We start from the raw sequence: 19268 nt of genomic DNA, 5'->3' as shown, positions 1-19268 counted from the left end.
CCAGACAGCTTCTGAGGAGAGCCAGAAGTCCTCCATCTCTACACTCTGTATATATCTCCATAACAGCTGTGTACACTAATGCCTCTGATACACGTAAGACCACTTAGCTCATGGAAAAATCAGGAATGGAATGGTAAAGTGGCCAGTTATAAATTACGCTACCTTCTGAAAATGTAGGGAAATTTAGCAAGTCAGCAAATCTAATATCAAGCGGATATTCAACATCTATCTGTGTGTGTGTGTGTGTGTGTGTGTGTGTGTGTGACAGAGAGAGCGAGAGAGAGAGTAAAGATGCTTTCACAGATTTCCGTTTCCGTAAATGCTGCTCTTTATATATATATATGGAATAATGCCTGCTGAATATTCAGTTTTGTCATCACAGAAATAAATTTAGAAAATAACATTAAAAGATAAATAGCATTCAAAAATTAAAATATATTAAATTTGAAAACATTTATTTTAAATTCTAATAATATTTCACAATATTACTTTCATGCAGCCTTCTTTCAAGAACATAACAAATATTATGGCTCCGAACTTTTGAACAGCGGTGTATATTGAAATTATTTATGTATTTATTTTATATTATTGAATTCCTTTGTACAAATTATATGAATGTATTAATATTTGTAAACATTGGACTGAACTGTGGCTATTTACTGTAAAATCTAATTGGATTATAATGATGGTAATACTTTACTGTATAAAGTGTAATTTGTTAACATGAACTAACAATAAACAATTATTCTACAGAATTTATTCATCTAGTTGATGTTAATTTCAACATTTGCTAATATGGAGCAAAAGCTCTGTCTGTTAACATTAGTTAATGAACAAAGAACAATTGTATTTTTATCAACTAACAATAACAAAGATTAATAAAGGCTATGAAAATATAATGCTCATTGCTAGTTCATGTTACGGTTAGTTTGTTCACTAAGGTTAACAAATGAGACCTTATTGTAAAGTGTTATTGGATGACCTTTAAATAATATATATATATTTTTTTTTAATACATTAGAAATATATTTCAAGTAAACACATAAATTACAATTTTAGGATCTATAGTGTAAAGGTAATATAATTTAAACCAATAAGCAAAAAGAAAAACTATTTTGAGATATCTTTTAGAATTTACAATATATCTGTTGAAAAGAAAAAATATATATTTTAGAATTAGGAAATGTGTGTATGTGTACCTTTGTTGCTGTCAGTGTAGGTGTGTTTGTGTGGAAGTGGAAGTGGAAGTGGAAGAGGCTTGGATGTGTCAGTAAGAACAGGGCAAGAGGTACCAGTGTGTATTTATGGCTTTTTCCTGTTTTTATCCTCTGGATATTAAAACTGGCACATTCTGTACACACATATCCAGCTTATGTGGTCTGGTGAAATACATTATGTACTAATGCACAAGGTCCTCATTTGTTTAGCATGCACAATCGCAAACAAAAATACATCAGCCTACTTCCACAGCTTAGAAATGCACATGCTCACACCTGCTCGGTTCTATTTCTGATTGTTTTGAGCCTGTGCTGATTTATAAATAGCTGATAATAGCAGTTCTATTCTTCTGTAGCTCCCCCTACTTTGGGATTTACTGTAGTGGTTTGTTGTGAAGCATGCACACAGATGCATTCAAGTATTCATTTATACTACAGCCTTTAGTATATAGAAGAACTGAAATTAACCCAAACTAGATAGCCTGGATGAACCAGTATAGAAATAAAGGTGTCACACTCACATAAAAATACTAACTTCTAAATCCTCAGTGGTGATCATATTTTCTGTTTCTGTGAAAGGCAAAGCATTGTGGGAGTAGAAGAAGTACAGGATCCAGTGAACTTCAGACAGTGCTAGGGTGGCGTCTCTTATATGCTCCTCTAATTTGCAATGGCACCCTGCTAAATATAATGTCCACAAAATATAATTTCAGTTCTGGCCATTTCCATTTCCTTTTCTGTGCACATTTTTAGCAGTTGGGATTTCAGCTCAAACCATGAGTGAACTTTTAAGTGTAGTAGCCATTGTCTGGGTTATTGTCAACACACAAAATGTGGAATAGTTCATCCAAAAAAGCTAATTGTTTTATGATTTACTAATGGTAAATCTATAAACATCTATATGACTTACTTTCTTCTGTATAACACAGGTTCAGATTTTGAAAAAGTGTTAAATATTGATACATTCATTGATTCATTGAATGATTCATTCATTTTTGTCAATTCAAAGAAAATTAAAAGTTGTTTATTTTTTTTATTTTAATGTCTGTCTGTCTGTCTGTCTGTCTGTCTGTCTGGCTGTCTGTCTGTCTGTCTGTCTGTCTGTCTGTCTATCTATCTGTCTTTCTGTCTGTCTGTCTGTCTGTTGATCTTTCTACCCTATTCACTGAAAGTTAGTGCGATCCAGTGCTGTTTTGTTTCATTACACTCTTAAAAATAAAGGTGCTTCACGATGCCATAGAATAACCTTTTTTGTCTAAATGGTTCCATAAAGAACCTTTAACATCTGAAGAACCTTTCTGTTTCACAAAAGGTTCTTTGTGGAGAAAGAAGGTTCTTCAGATTATAAAAAGGTAAGAAAGAGATGGTTCTTTAAAGAACCTTTGACTGAATGGTTCTTTGTGGAACCAAAAATGGTTCTTCTATGGCATCGCTTGAAGAACCTTTTGAAGCACCTTTATTTTTAAGAGTGTATGTGGACAAAAACAGGTGAAACAATCTGTGAAACATTTTTTTGTGTTACCAGACTGTGAAAAAAGAACAGGAGGGGCAGACATAAAAATAACAGACAGAGATAGGAAAAGAGTGATGAATCTGATGAGTCTGTTCCAAAACCACACACATCTCTCTCACTCATTCTCTCTGGCATGTCTGAATACAGCTGAATTTCTGGAGAGTGAGGAATAAAGGCTGAGATAGAGATTCCACAAGTAAAGGCAATTGCCCTGGTAATACTGCATAAGTTTTTCCTTGTGAGTCAGACACACGCCACACTGTTTTACAGATCCAGACAAGAGAAACTGCAGAGATTATGGTCAGCATATTCCATACTTCTTTAATCAGTATATAACATGTATAATGTAAAATGTGTATGTTTCAGGTCCTCAGCTCCTATGGCCTTTTGGGATAGCATGCACTGATTATACAATTCAAAATCTCTGCAGATTCAGTAATTCAGGTATTTTTGCATACTGTTTGGGAGGTTTGTGTGTTACAATGCAGGGGGTGAGATAAACAGGGATGCAAACTTTTCACCTTTCAGTGAAATTTGCCTTCTTGAATCCAAAATAGGTCATTTGTGTGAGTTGTGTACATCCAGTGAGTTCTTAAAAGAAATGGTCAATCAAAGGTGTTTATTACTCAGAATCCTCAAAAACCTAAATGAGTTTTTGTTTTCACAAGTTTACTTAATTCTGAATTCTGCTTAATGGCATAATTCTACACTCTTGCAAATGCTCTCATTATAAGACACAATGTAAATAAGAGATATGAGGTTTGTAGTTAGATTCATTGATTATAACAGGAGTTTTCAAGCAAGTGAGCTCAGTCAGTCATGCAATAAATGGAGCACTCTTTGCTCGCTTTCTATAATCCAGTTATATTTTAAAGAAAAGTTTTGTATATCATGTTTCAGAATTTCAACATTTAGGAGTGACAAACACATTTAATTATGCGAGTGAATCCACTAATTTGTTCTGTGAGTCACTCTTGAAATTATGACTACAGCAACATAGACAAGAACAAGAAAAAAAACTTTCACATGCATCAAAAATTCATCATTTACATCTCTGGATGAATATCAATACAATTTTCAACCATGATTCTCCTCTGTGACTCCAATCAAATGCTGTGTCCCGATTCACATACTATCCATCCTAAAATCGGAAATTAGAAATAGTCTGTCCCAAATCGTAGTATGTTGAAACGAGTATTCCAAAGGTACCTGGATTGTTTACTATTTCTAGTGGAAGTTTGAAGAGCAGATCCGTGCGCACTCTAATGACTGTTATTGCCCACAACCCATTGTGTGTTAGACAAGGATTCCGTTCAGAACTACGAACACAAATAAACAGTGTTAAACAAACAAGCAGACATGGTGGTCATGCGAGACCGACGGTTGTGTAGAGAGGTCTGAGGTTTGAGTGATCAATGATCAACATCTAACCTGATGAAAAAAAAGTATATTTAATGCTACCCGCATTATACTTCATCTGCAACAACATTATGAACTTTTATAAAGATATCTTTGTTCGTTAACTTTTAAATCATTATGCAAACACATAAGTAGACATGCTACAACATGCTACATCATTTCTCTCTGATATGTTATCAAATTAAATGAAATGTAATGTGGAGAATGTTAACTGTGATTGACATGGCATTTTAAACCTTAAAGGTAGGGTATGTAATTTTTCAAAAACACTTTAGAAAACTGATTCGGGCCGAATAGCAAAACAAACTTGTAGCCAATCAGCAATAAGGGGCTTGTCTACTCGTGATGTGGAGGAGAGAGCTTTCAGTGCACAGGACGGACATTTGCCGAGCCGAGCGACAGAAAGATAGAGATGGCAGATAAAAAACAAATGAGGAAAACGTCTGCGGAACGATAAGGCAAGAAGTAGGACCCATGTAAATATGGGATCAGCTTTCCACCACTGGAGAGAACTCGAGGAGCGGAGGCCTGCGATCGGATGCAGAGGTTGCTTTGTTTCTTCTCAATAGGTGAGTAACACCGTGTCTACAACAGCTAAAGTCTGCCTACACTGGACGCGATCAAACGACCGTTGAAAACCATTTGAGATATAAATAGAACCCGGCAGCAGTTTTCTGTCGGGGATTTGTTGCGCCGCGCCCTTCACGTCTGGTGTAGACACAGTGTAACATTGGTTTTGCTTTGTTTCACAGAACTAATCGTTGCCTGGGTTGCGTACGTATATGTGGGGCGGAGCTCTCAAAATAGGGGCAAGACCCTTTTGGGGTAGGTGCGTGTTTGTTTTGGTGATTTCAAATATCAACATTGGCTACCAGAAATCGCTTACCCTGCCTTTAACAGGATGCACATAACTCAGCCACAGAGTGACTTGTTAATGACACAATAATGACAAGGTAGTATGTCCCAAATTTTGCCTACTATTCTGCTGCACACTCAAAATGACATAATATATGATGAATTAAGACGTACGTATATGTGGGGCGGAGCTCTCAAAATAGGGGCAAGACCCTTTTGGGGTAGGTGCGTGTTTGTTTTGGTGATTTGGCTACATTGGCTACCAGAAATCGCTTACCCTGCCTTTAACAGGATACACATAACTAAGCCACAGAGTGACTTGTTAATGACACAATAATGACAAGGTAGTATGTCCCAAATTTTGCCTACTATTCTGCTGCACATTCAAAATGACATAATATATGATGAATTAAGGCACAACAAAATACATTTTACACAAATTCCATTCAAATGTGGACATTTTTGTTTTTAATTATGTCCAAGGTTGTAACTGAACAGTACTGAATTAAATAAGCAACATTATGATGATATGTAATAACTATGTAGTGCACTACTTTCTCATTCTTCAAGGTTTTCTCATTCTGCAAGCTTCTCATACTGTATATATATACATATATATATATATAATTTTAGTCAGAATAGTATTCTGTAACCATTAGACCAACTAGCCTATTCCATTCTAAACATAGCTTAATTATAATCCTAAAACATCTACTGACTTCTCTTGCATGCATATAGTGGTCTCCATTGAGGCGTTGTAATAATTTTAATTGAGCCCGCAAAAGGAAGTGAACATGACTTTCTTTTAACTTCTAAAGCAGGAAGCTTCAGAGTGGACCATAAGCTTGTTTGGTCTCAATAAGAGCTCCTCACACAATAGAAGGTCTAGCTCTGTGTAAAAGCTGCTGTTGCACCGTTGCACCTATGAGCGTGCGTGCGTGCGGGAAGAGACGAGGATCAGGGACGCCTGTTGATGGGGCTTGCTGGAATTACAATAGAACGGACTCATTGTCTTCCCCTTTCACAACATCATCTCCAACAATAGCGGCTTTCAGACGGCCCCACTCTTGAATGAAGACTTCTAATGATATGCTAACGGCGCGCCATTTTAATTACAGTTTAAAGTAGTTAAGTACCAAACAATGTCATACAGCCAAATGAGCAGTATTTCAGCTCACTCTCACTTTTGGATGATTTAGATTCTGCTTGAAAAAAAAAGAAAGAAAGAAAAATTGATTGATTCAAAATCAGATTGATTTGCTGTATATTCTTTTTTCAGCAAACTTTAAGTAAACGTCAATGAATTAAATCGGTGATGCGTTATGCGCACAAGAGGTTATGATTATCTTTATTTTTAATTATATATATATATATATATATGATATCTGATGAAGGTCTTTATAGCAGCCGAAACGTCATTTTAATCAATAAAGTTTGATTGCAACTGCACCTTTTTCAATTGATATGTTTTTTTTTTTATTTTGGTTGCACCTCCTCTATTGTTGGTAGAGCACCTCCTCTCAGTAATTTTTGTATATCTTTATTTTTTTATTAATTTTGTATTAATTAATCATTGTATTTTTTATCATTTGAGTTCCTATTCATTTAATGTAGGCTATAGGCCTACGGCTGCGTGTGGATGAATTCCTTTAGGAGCATCTGAACGTAGGCTAACTGTTAGTCCTAAATTAAATGTCGCTTTCTGTAGCTCTAAGTAGTGAAGATGACAAGAAGTGACACTGATGGAATTGAGAGAACCCCACTGTTCCCTTTACTGCCAGTACAAGAATTGCGCAATAGCCTACACGTTTTCGTCTTTAAATTAAATGAATAGCCTTATATGAAATCAAAACGCGTTTTAACGATTTGCAATTATTCAGTTTATTAGGCCAGTGGTTCCCAACCCTGGTCCTGGAGGCACAACTTGCATGTCTCCTTTCAGGTCTTGAAGTCTCTACTAATGAGCTGAAGACCTGAATCAGGTGTGTTTAATTAAGGAGACATGCAAAACGTGCAGTGTTGGGGTGCCTCCAGGACCAGGGTTGGGAACCACTGTATTAGGCTAGTTGCATCGGTTCAACAAGGGATTCGTTCAGTAGGCTACGACTGCAACTTTTTTGTTTGGATTTTATGTTATTTGAATCGGATTACACTTGTTTATTTTGTATTCTTTTTAAAAGAACCGAGTCAATTAATTTGTCGTTGTATGTTATTGATCTTAATGTGCATTTTGTCTTGTGATATAGGCTAGTGTGTTATTGAATGTTTAATTTACTAGTTATACATTTGTATTAACATTTTCTTCCTGTCACTGATTTTATTGTGTGCATAATTCTGTGGAAGGCTAACAGTCTCGGTTGTAAACAATCATGCCAGTAAAGTAGGTTAGGCTTTGGGAATGGAATAGTAGCTCCACCTCCCCGTCTAAAGCAGCGAAAGCCCACCTGAGGCTGTCCTGGGCGGGGAGGTGGAGTCTTCTCCCAGCCTCCCATTCCCAGTGAATCAGTCTGTTCATTCACACTCACAGCACACGCGGGCCAGACCGTTCACAGGCGTTTCAAACAGTTCTCTCCGGTGGAGTGAGGATTTTTTCCCCCCGAGCAGACAGGAAAGGAAATCAGTCATGGATTTATTTTTTTTCTATTTGGTCTTTGGACCTTCTATAAACGTTATTTAGCTCGGAGGAACTAGTTTTTTTTATTTTATTTTTTTTAATAATATTATTTGCGAATTCACATCTTATTATTGGAATACCAGAAGAGCTTCGCTGTAATGTTGGAATAAAACGAAGAGGACTCGTGAAGCATATCGCAGCGGGGCTATCGCGATTTATAGAAAACAAAACATGATCCTTACTCGTAAGTACTTATGTTTTATAATAGCTTCATTGCTTAATTAACTTTAATTATTTGAGAAAACTTCGTTTGTCTATTGAGTTTATTTTTTCTTAAGCCGTTTAGACGCAACGTCCATTCCAAAGAATCACGTTTGAACTGCCGTTTTAAACTTTTGTCATTTGGTGGAGATTAGATGATGCTAAATCCATATATGAATGACATATGGCCTATGACATATTAAGATGTGCTTAAACGACAGCAAAAATAGTTTGAATGATTGACTTGAGTGTGTATATATGTGTATACTGTATATATGTATATATGTGTGTGTGTGTGTGTGTGTGTAGGCTATATATATATGCGTATATAAACAATGTATTGTTGGCTATTGCTACAAATATACCCCAGCGACTTAAGACTGCTTTTGTGCTCCAGGCTCAGTCATAATAACATAGCCTATTGAAGATCTACATTTATTCCTGTTGTTTATGCGGTGTAAATCGTAGTTTATATTAACCAGGTTTGATATCAAACTAACACGGTGTACTAACCAGGTTTGATATCAGTAATAATTATCCTACAAATTTCAGTCAGATAATCTTAATGCCTGACAGAAGTTATCAGTGTATTTTGCATTTGCCTGTAACAGCATTATATTGCTTATGGATTTATATTCAACTTGTAGCTATGCCTATTTTAGTTCCTGTAGCATTTGTAAGAAACAAGCTGAACTGGTATCCGAAAGGTTGCAGGTTCGAACCCTGCTGATTGCAATTCAAGAGTCACTATTCAGCCATACAGCAACGGTTATAACATTTTAGCATCATCGTCCAAAATCGAATGATAGGCTAATGGACATTATACATAACTGTTTAAAATGGTCATTAAGTATTTTTGTTTGTATTTTCATTTGAGGGTGCATTTCTAGAGATGTCAGTGAAGCATAATTATAACGGATTAAGAAGCGGAAATGGTATGTTAAATATGGAATGATTGTAGTGCTATATAATTTCCTTCTCTCTTAGTTATTCCGCTTTAGATTTTCATCTCAGTTTAAGAGTGCAATTATTTGGGTGGTGCGTGAGATACATTTCACCCGCTGCCGGTGTTCTGACGATTTGTGCTACCCGCTCAGATTGTGCTACCTCCCGTTAAAAAGATAGGTAGCACAAATCGATAGCGAAAAATGCTATCTATCAGATTGTGCTACCACCAGCATCTTATTCATGTGGTTTGAGGCTTTATTAATGTCCATACCTACCCCTACCCCTACCCCTACCCTAAACCTACCGGTCCCTATACCCTTACACTTAAAACTGGATGTAACGATTCACTCAACTCGCGATTCGATTCGATTCACGATTTTAATTTGATGATTCGATTTGATTCACTATGTATTTATTTTTTACAAAATGACAAATTATATTATATATATAATATATTAATATTTGACAAATTATAAATTAAATGTGTCATTTTATTATTGCTTGGACAAATGCTGCACGTTTCTTTGTGAAATTGAAATATAACACTATAATAATATACTAATATAGCACTTGAATATTATTGCTCTTTTGTTGGTTTTGATTGCTTCTATTGTCCTCATTTGAAAGTCGCTTTGGATAAAAGTGTCTGCTAAATGACAAAATTTAAATATAATGTAAATGTAAATAACAAAACAAAATTGAAATTTTAAAACAAGCCCCAAATCAAATAAATAACACAAATCAAATAAATCTCTTCATATAAACAAAATAAGGCTTTGTCTGTGCTCTTTCCATTTAAAATTAGAGGCAGCCACTGCATTTTAATCATGATCCAAACAAAGATGCGGCATACATGCAACATGAGTAAATTAGATTGTATAATTTCGAAATTTGACTTCAGTTTTGTGAAACTATACATCAAGAGATGTAACGATTCACTCAACTCGCGATTCGATTCGATTCACGATTTTAATTTGATGATTCGATTTGATTCACTATGTATTTATTTTTTACAAAATGACAAATTATATTATATATATAATATATTAATATTTGACAAATTATAAATTAAATGTGTCATTTTATTATTGCTTGGACAAATGCTGCACGTTTCTTTGTGAAATTGAAATATAACACTATAATAATATACTAATATAGCACTTGAATATTATTGCTCTTTTGTTGGTTTTGATTGCTTCTATTGTCCTCATTTGAAAGTCGCTTTGGATAAAAGTGTCTGCTAAATGACAAAATTTAAATATAATGTAAATGTAAATAACAAAACAAAATTGAAATTTTAAAACAAGCCCCAAATCAAATAAATAACACAAATCAAATAAATCTCTTCATATAAACAAAATAAGGCTTTGTCTGTGCTCTTTCCATTTAAAATTAGAGGCAGCCACTGCATTTTAATCATGATCCAAACAAAGATGCGGCATACATGCAACATGAGTAAATTAGATTGTATAATTTCGAAATTTGACTTCAGTTTTGTGAAACTATACATCAAAAATATCTGCATGAAACCGAAGCAGCAGACGAGCTGAACGAGACGCAGATTCACTCTCTGCCAGCAGGTGGCGCTTAAAGTGTTTCCTTAATTTCTGCTGTAAACAAAGCAGCGCTGCACTTATAAACTTTAATATGCATTATGCAGAGGCAAGATGAAAAGAAAAAATACCATCTAAACTTTTCTAAAGACAGCAAGTTCCCCTCAGACATACATTCATATAAACTCCTACCCCTAATTGAATCGCGATTTGTTTAGCATCTCAACCGATTTGAATCGTCACATATTTTAATCGATTTTCAACCGGCTCCCGATTAATCGTTACATCCCTACTTAAATGTACCTACTTAGATGTATTTTTGATAGCACAATCTGATAGGTAGCATGTTTTGTCGGTACACCGGTGTTCTGACGATTTGTCGATTTTCGATAGCGAAAAGTGCTACCTATCAGATTTTGCTTCCAGCATGATATTAATAAGGTGTGAGGCTTTATTAACATGTACACCTACCCCAACCCTAAACCTACCCTTACAGTAGGATAAATACAGTGTTGGTTGCATAATCTGATAGGTAGCATTATTCGTCAAAACACCGGCGCTCCTGGCTGTCCTATAATGCGCTACCCTAATCTCGACACGTCTCCATTGGTTTTGCGTTGATTTCACATAGTTCGGAGACAAGATTTCGTCAGTGTTGGTCTGTGTTTTCATTCAGTCTAAATGCAGAGAATTGGGAGAGGTTTTGCTATAATCTGGCGTTGACAAAGAGCACGTGGAGAGCCTGCTGTTCTCTGACGGCGCATTCCTGCATCTTTTCTCATGTAGAGGAGTGGGGTTTTTGACTATATCCAGTGTTTTTTTGTGTTTTTTTTGCAGTTTTTAAACAGCGCTCCAGTACACAAAAATAGATTGTAAATTCAATAGCCAAAGTTAGATTAAAAGTTAGCCAGAATGCGCTAAATGGACACTAACCAGCAGAAGTCGTGATTGCCTGAGGAGGTCACCATAGCAACGGTTCTCTGCTTGAGAGTTTTCTGTTAGGATCAGCATCGGACCCACAATTAAAGCAAAAGTACTGACATTATCTCCTTATTTATAGATTTACACATCACAAATCGTATCTCTCTTGACTAAATATATCTAAAACTTATAAAGCTGTTTTATTTAAAACATCTTTATGATTAGCTAGTTTACAGTTACAATAACCCATAACTATAAAAGAGCGAAATTCAGTTCCAGAATTTATCTCAGACCGTTTGCCAAGCTCAGAATTACAACCTCCTTTTTGCATTCCTAAAAAGAATAAGTTTTAAAGTATTATGCTGTTGTAGGAGATTCTGTGTCTGACATTTTTCTTTTCTAGTTTGGCAGAGGTCGATAAACTTGAGGTCATCTTAACTTCAGGTGATAAGGCAGTAAGCAGGTCAGTTAGGAGTCAAAGAAAAGAATGTCATGCTTAAAACATGTCACTTTGAAGTTGATATGCAACTCCTGATAATCTACAATCATGGTTTTTGGTGCATGAGCATGATGGACTCGCATACATGTAAAAAGCCTTCAGACTCAAACACACATTCTTAACGCTCCACATGGCTCCAAATCCACTGAAACCTTCATATCAAAATTGATGTAAGTGTGGACAGATTTTGCCTCCTGAAAACTGTCTGATTGCTGGGTTTTCGTCTATGTAAGGCTAAATTATTTAACTAGTTGCTGTTGCTTTAGGACCAGTTGGTGCTTAAGAAGCCCCCTGTGATATTAGAGGAGGCTCCCTCTTTAAGTAATCTTTTGATCATAGATGGAATGGATAGGGTGGCATATCATTGAGCGTATCTAATCATCTGACCTGAGATCAGCCTTGCATTGCACAAAGTGGCCGGTCACCAGACCCGGCCAAGCTAGCTCCAGGTCAGTGATAGCTAATGTTTAAATCTACCAGAAAGTCTGAGACAGACCTAAATGGACCCATCTGGCCAAAGAGTGTGTAGGTGGCTGGGATAGGGGTGTTGAGTGGCGGTGGTGATGGGGTAACCCCATGATCCCCTGTGTTTGAGGCCAGATGGAGGGGATCTTCTCATTTTCAGAGCTACCTGACTCTCCCTCTCTACCCCCATATGTCTGTAGAAGGCCATGCCAAAATATGATATGCGTGATCCTCAACAAATGATGTATGACTGCTCTTGATATGCAGATTTAAAGTCTATGTGTGGAAGGATGAAAGATAAAGAGCCCAGTGTCTTGCACGCAGTTTAGCAAATAGGACATTAGGTCACATGAATTGCTGAAAAGAAATTCCTCGTAGTTCCACTCAAAGGCTAGATATTGATGTTTGTTTGCTATTCATTTGAAACAGGGCCTCTTTAACTAGAATAGCACCATTTACAGATTCAAAAAGCCTTCAAATGAACCCACATATACTTTACAAAATTACAAAACTACAAAATTAATTTGGGTTCACAGTCACACCTAAAAATAAAAGTTCTCTATTGAGCTCATGAAGAACGTTTAATGTCCATAGAGCCTTTCAATTGTACAAAATATTATTTATAGTGGGGAAAAAAGTTCTTCAAATTATTAAAATGTTTTTCATGCCAAGAAAAAAAATGGTTCTAAGAACTGATCAAGGAAAGGTTCTTTAGGGAAGCCATGATGGTTCTTCTATGGCATTGTTACAAAAACCCAGTTTTGGTATCTTTATTTTTAAGAGTGTTGGATTCTGCTTTCATAGCAGGGATATAACTACATAAACTCGCTTACACACACACACACACACACACACATTCATACACACAGGTTCCACCTCCTCCCTCCCATGCTGAGGAACCATCCGCCAACGATTGTGAGAACTTCCTGTGACAGGAAAAAGAGGAAGAGGAGGAGAGAGAAGAGAGGAGGAAGAAGAAGAAAGGGAGGAGGAAGGTTAATTTTAGAAGAGGCAAAGAAGGTTCAGCTAGCAGGCATTCAACTTTGGCCGGGTTCATAGTGACGTTCTCCCAAGAGATTATGTCTGTTCGTCTTTCTCTGGGTCTGGAGGCTGTAGTCTGTCTCTTTATCTTGTCTCTCTCTTTTTTTTTATTCCATTGTCTCTCATCAATATAAATCAAAATGTCATTCCTTTGATACAAACAGAAGCATTAGGTGGAGTGAATACTGTACACTTTGATAAAAGGAGAAAACACACAAAGGTACATATTTCTGTGACGGATGCCGCCCAGACATCCTGTGTGCTCAACTCAGGTCACCGTGGCATTGCAGAGGTCGCAGGTCACACATCCACTAGATGGCTGGCACCAAGATATGAAGCAGATGGATTGTAGATTAAGGCTGATAAAGAGAGGAAGAGAGATGGGAGGGGACGGTGATGACTGTTGGTTCCCTTTTGTTTTGCACTGTTTTAAAACACTAAATCAAAACTATATGACGAAAGAGTGTGGTTTTCAGAGAAAAGGAAGGAAAGGCTTTTCTTTTTCTTTTGCACAGCTAAAATGTATGTATATATAATTTAATAATTAATGCATTTAGCAGACGCTTTTATCCAAAGCGACTTACAGTGCATTCAGGCTATATATTTTTTACCAGTATGTGTGTTCCCTAGGAATTGAACCCACAAGCTTTTGCACTGCTAATGCAATGCTCTACCACTGAGCCAACAATTTTATTTATTTTGTACATCTCATCTTCTGTCTTTATATATTATTACATATCAGCATTATATCGACCATCCACCAGCATGAGATCTAGATTTGGCCATCAAAAAAATAAATAAAACATATCGGTCTACAAATGGCTTACTTTAACTTTAATTCTCAATGATGTCACTTTTTTTCCATAATGACTATGTATATTAGTTTGTAAGCTGTTGCTAAATTAATTTAGGTGACCAATGACTTGCGTAATAATTAACATCTATGAAATAATGACATATGTGGGCCTTCTGGGATGTTTTTTTTTTTGGCTTGGAAACATGCTGTGTGTCATATTAAGAGGAAAAAGTGCTAGAACGTCCAACTCTGTGAAGTAATACTGACGTCAATCTGGCTTTCAACACAATGTTAGTTCAGTTACTCAATCTGATGTGTTTGTAACTAAAATTTATCGTTTCCTTTAAATATAAACGCATGTAGCTTACAATCAAGAAAGAATCAAAGGCTGTTTACTTTACTGGAGTGTTTCAACCTATTTCACATTCTCTCTGAGGTCGAATGTTCAACAATGCGTGTGTGTGTAACAGGATGTAAGGCGTTCTCGGTGTTTGTGTTGGCGCTGAAGGCCTCCATTATCTGGCCTTGAACAAAAGGAGGTGCGTCCTCCAAAGTGTCCATAGCAACCGTGGAATGAGCTGTTCTTGTTGGCTTCCCGTCGGCCTCGGAAGGGCAAGGGAAGTGTGGTCGCGCCTGGCGTGGGGATCCGCACAGACATGCGGGGAGAACACAGGATGCGACGTGCGCAACTCTATGCTCGCGGCCCATATTCGAACATTAAGCACGGATGTGTGTATTGCTTTGAGTGCTGAGATAGCGAAAATACAGTGTCAACAGCCTGAGCTCATCTGCGTGACATCCAGCAGTGTGATAGAGTGTGAAACAACTGCTCAAGTGTGTTTATACTTATCTATCTTCATAAAGACAGCATGTTTGAGTGTCTTTTGGGTGTACAGCTGTGATGAATGTATCCTTTAGTGTGCTAAGCAAGTTTACTCTTAAGTCTTACTAATTTACCCGAAGGAAAGTAAAGTCTCAAATCAAATCTTTTTAATATCTCAACTGCTGACGTCTACCGTTTCTTAGACCAGTGTTTCACAACCCCGTTCTTGAAGGCGCCCCAACAGTACACATTTTGGATGTTTCCATTTTCTAACCCATCCTTCTCAGGTCTTGGAGTCTCTATTAATGTGCTGATGTGTTGTGTGTTTGATTAGGAAGAGTTTGAAAATGTGTAGTATTGGGAGTGCCTCCAGGAACAGGGTTGGGAAATGCTGTCTTAGACACTTCTCCTGAGCAAAGACCCCAGTAATCCCACACGTCTCGATTTTTGTGTTGCCATCTCTGGTTAGAAAGCCTTACTTACCTTTGGTGTCAGACAGGCACCTGTGTGACAGCAGCCCATTGTAATCATGTGGGGTAGGGGGGCGGGGTGCCTTGGGGGGGGTGCACCATGCCAATGAAAGGGAAAGCCAGTCGGTGAGATAGTGCTGTGGAGCCTGTGTGTGTTTGTGTCTCTCTCCCTCATTTACATTTAAATACATACAGTCCTCTAACATTCTTGCAGCTGGATAGTCTTCAGTGGTGCCTAGCCAGTGCAAACACACACATACAATCTTTACACACAGGAAGCCACAGCGCTCATTACAGACCATTCCAGAAAAGTGTGTCATTATTTTAAGTGTAGGACATTCTTCAAAGTTCACAAACTTCTAAAAAGTGCTTTCGGGCAAAATTCTGTCAGTCGCTTGAAAGGAATCCCATCATGTGCATGCGGATTCTTGAGATGGATTCGAAATACAATTGCATGTGTGCAGTTGAGTCAGATTGCTTCTGTTATTTTCGCATTGCCGTTCTTGCTGTCAAAGCACGATCCTCTCCTGCTTTCTTCTTCCCTCTCCACCAGCAGAGGACCTCCCTTATCGCGTGCCTTTGTTGTTGTCATGTGTGCCGTCACTCTCACGGTCGTTCGAGTTGGGAGTCACGTATCTCCGGTAGTAGAGACAGAGTCTGCGTCCTTTCCTCTGGGCAAAGTTGTCAGTGTCTTTTGATGCACGTCTTTCTCTCACATCTCTTTCAATCGGCCCCTCCTAATGCCCGGCCTCCTTTTCTTTTGGTTGAAATGATGGGGAAAGTATCTCAGGTGGTCTTTCAGTTATGCAAGGCATCATCGCAATCATTGCAATTACAATAATTGGAACTTTAGGAGTCTGGAATGTGCACAATTAGCCGTTGAGAAAAGCGAGAGGTCCCTCTCTGCTGATTACGACCTATTGTGAGCTGTAATCGTGTAGATTCTGCTTGTGATAGACCATAGCAGTGCCAATGGAGAGCTGCATCAACTGTGTTACACCTTTAGAGGGCGCTAATAGGGTCTCTGTAGCACTTGAACAAATTCAAAAGACTTTAGATGCATATATCCAAAAGTGCATTAACCAACGGGATAGTCCCCCTGGAGCAACCTGAGGTTAAGTCCCTCGCTCAAGGGCACAATGGATTTCAGGAATGATTGCAATCTCAGTAACTTGCCAGTTCCTGCGTCATGCCTGCTTGATTTCAGTACAGCAATCTTTGAGATCCTTATCTACCCATTCACCATCACATAGTACAATAAACAAAAACTTGCCATTTTAACTTACTTGGACTGGTTTTGCAATTTTATACCTCACCTTGGTTTCGTATAAGCATTTCACAAGTATTTAGTGTTAGTAGAGCGAGTGTTGCTAGTCAGAGAATCATCTTTAGTGACAGAATTGCTAATAAAAGTCCTAATTCTGACACCTTGTTGTGTAAAACAACACGTGGGCCTCTAGAAGGAGTCAAGATGCCTTCAATGGTGTTTGTCATTTGGCATGTGGAGTCTAAAGGGCCATTCGAAGTTAATGAACAGGGATGTGGCACCTCTCCACCTCCCCAACAATAGTTCTGACCACTTTGGATGGCCACTTAGCACTGCTGTCTCAAACATTACACTATAGTGCCATGTTGAAAAGTCAACATATATAAAAGTCAAGATAACTAGCACTCAGAAGGGAAGTATATAAGAAGGCTGATGAGTATTTCCACTCAAAGATTTGGTTATGAATGCTTCACATAAGGGTTTTTTTTCTGTTTAATTTTGTCATAAATTTTAAATGTCAATCTCTCACTGTCCTTACAGAAATTGAGGCGAAGGAGGCGTGTACATGGCTGAGGGCTGCAGGTTTTCCACAGTATGCTCAGCTTTATGAAGGTAGGACACCTGTCTTCCTAACATCATCAGTTCATGACCAAAATGCATTGAGTTACAGTGGCCAATTATGCCTTACCATATGCATTGTTAGCATGTGTTTATTCGTCAAATGAATTAACACTGTTGTTCTGGTTAGAGATGTGGCTTAAGTTCTCCCTATCATTTCCTGTCCTCACTCTGTGGCAAAATGTTAAACAGGTCCAGTGAAGTTTAAATACACTAATAATGATAATGATTATAATATCCTTCTTCTAGTGAGATTTTTTTTATGGAGACTTTCAGGACTGAAAATAGTTTTTGCATTTCATAATTTAAAGCTATACACCATCAGTCATATTATTAAGCAGTACCTAAGGTGTGTTGATGATTAGTCGGAGGTGGCATAATTGTTTTATATAAGAAAAATAACTGTTATAAACATCTCACACAGAATCACATATCAGATAACACGACACCTCAGATGTCAAAAATCACACACTTTTGATGTACTGACTTCTGCCATTGTGCCATATGAGAGGTCTGTTATCGGTTTCAGAAATCTGAATTGTGTGACTAGGTTGTCATGATTGCCCCACTATAGATCAGAGAGAGCCAGTACAGTAAGGTAAAGGTCTTCAGGAAGACAATACAATTGTCATGCTATCCCTTGCTCACTGGTACAGACTCACGTACACACAAATTGGAAAGCAGTTTGGCCTTGAAAAGTTAATAGAGTTGTGAGTTTCCCCCAAAAAAATTAATGAGCATTTGAGTTATTAAAGACTCAGTTAATAAAGACAGTCTAGGCGCTCTGAGGGTTGCTTAGCGCCTATTGTGATTCCAGCACCTCCTTCCTACACACACACCTCCCACTGTTGAGCGCTGCAGCATTGCAGCTGTGTTTGTTTGGCTGGCTAAGACGTACTTCCTCTACCTTTTCAACACCCGTGGAGGGGAGGTTTGTGTGTGTGTGCGTGCGTGCGTGTGTGTGCGCGTGAGTGAGTGAGTGTGTATGTATGATAGAGGGCAGGCACACATTCCACTTGCTGCCAACAGCCCCCCTTCCATACATAAATACACTTATACCTGTTTATTGGCTCTCCATTTATATTACATTTCTTTTCAATTCAGTTCTCGCCTCTCTTTTTCTCAGACGGTCAGTTCCCGATTGAGATTTCCTCTGTTACCAGAGATCATGACTTCTTGGATCAAGATGCCATAGAAGCCTTGTGCAGGTGAGACACACGCACATTTACCCAAAGGAAGATTTTGTCACATTTAGATAATTTACAGAGACATTTACGTATTGTGTATGGCTCCAAAACTCCTAAAACCTGATTACCATTATGTGTATGTCTGTTTTTGATCTGATGTTGACACCAAAGAAAATACTGCCAATTTCAAGACAAAAATCACACTTAAACATGGTTTTCTTGCATTGTCAGGCTTATAATGAGCTGATTTTGATAATGTTCAGAGTTCAGTTGACTCTGACTAAACTGACTAATTATCTTACAATAATAAAAAGAAAGAGAAAGTGAAGTATCTTCACTCAGAGAAGAGTCCATCAGAGACCAGCTGGAGCTCACAGACATCTGGAGGCCATTTTCTGGTGCCAGCCCCCCTGATGCAGACAAACACACATTCCCCCCAAACTCAGGGTCACATGACACCAACCAGGTGGCTTCTGGGATAAGCTTTCCTTCTCTTTTGTTGTATTGTTGTCGCCACTCCAGATTTCTACCTCCTTTTTTTATTTTCTTCCTTTTTTATTCTCTGTCCGTCTGTCTTCCTCCTTAACCTGAAGTTTATCCCTCAGCAGTTCATTATCCAGCTTGGCTCCCACCTCCCTCATCCTCTTCTCATCTTTTTCTGTCTCCATCTATCTCAGTCTGTATCTCTATCTCTCTGCCCCCTCCTCTATTTCTGTCTCTGTCCAGGGTTTTGACTCTGGCAAAGTCTGTTTGTAGGCTAATGACTGGATTTAGCCTTTGTTTGCGACCCCATGGTTCTTT

At 37.8% G+C, this 19268-nt stretch overlaps 1 protein-coding gene across 3 annotated transcripts in view; it reads left to right on the top strand.

The window, feature by feature from the left end:
- The window catches only part of LOC107565476 (rho GTPase-activating protein 7-like), a 110578-nt gene that overhangs the window by 75185 nt on the left and 16125 nt on the right, over nt 1–19268 (top strand). For 2 of the 3 annotated variants that reach the window (XM_016250715.1, XM_016250716.1), the window contains 2 exons: nt 17203–17274; nt 18407–18488. In XM_016250715.1, coding sequence (XP_016106201.1) covers nt 17203–17274; nt 18407–18488 — 154 coding nt within the window. Of the gene's footprint in view, nt 1–7537; nt 7863–17202; nt 17275–18406; nt 18489–19268 lie in introns of those variants that run through there. The other variant, XM_016250717.1, reaches the window with a different exon arrangement.

Source organism: Sinocyclocheilus grahami, unplaced genomic scaffold (assembly GCF_001515645.1).
Source record: "Sinocyclocheilus grahami isolate Dianchi unplaced genomic scaffold, SAMN03320097.WGS_v1.1 scaffold1004.1, whole genome shotgun sequence".
In the NCBI taxonomy this organism is placed as follows: Eukaryota; Metazoa; Chordata; class Actinopteri; order Cypriniformes; family Cyprinidae; genus Sinocyclocheilus; species Sinocyclocheilus grahami.
The sequence above is the reverse complement of the archived record's forward strand: the minus strand, read 5'-3'. Positions and strand labels throughout refer to the sequence as shown.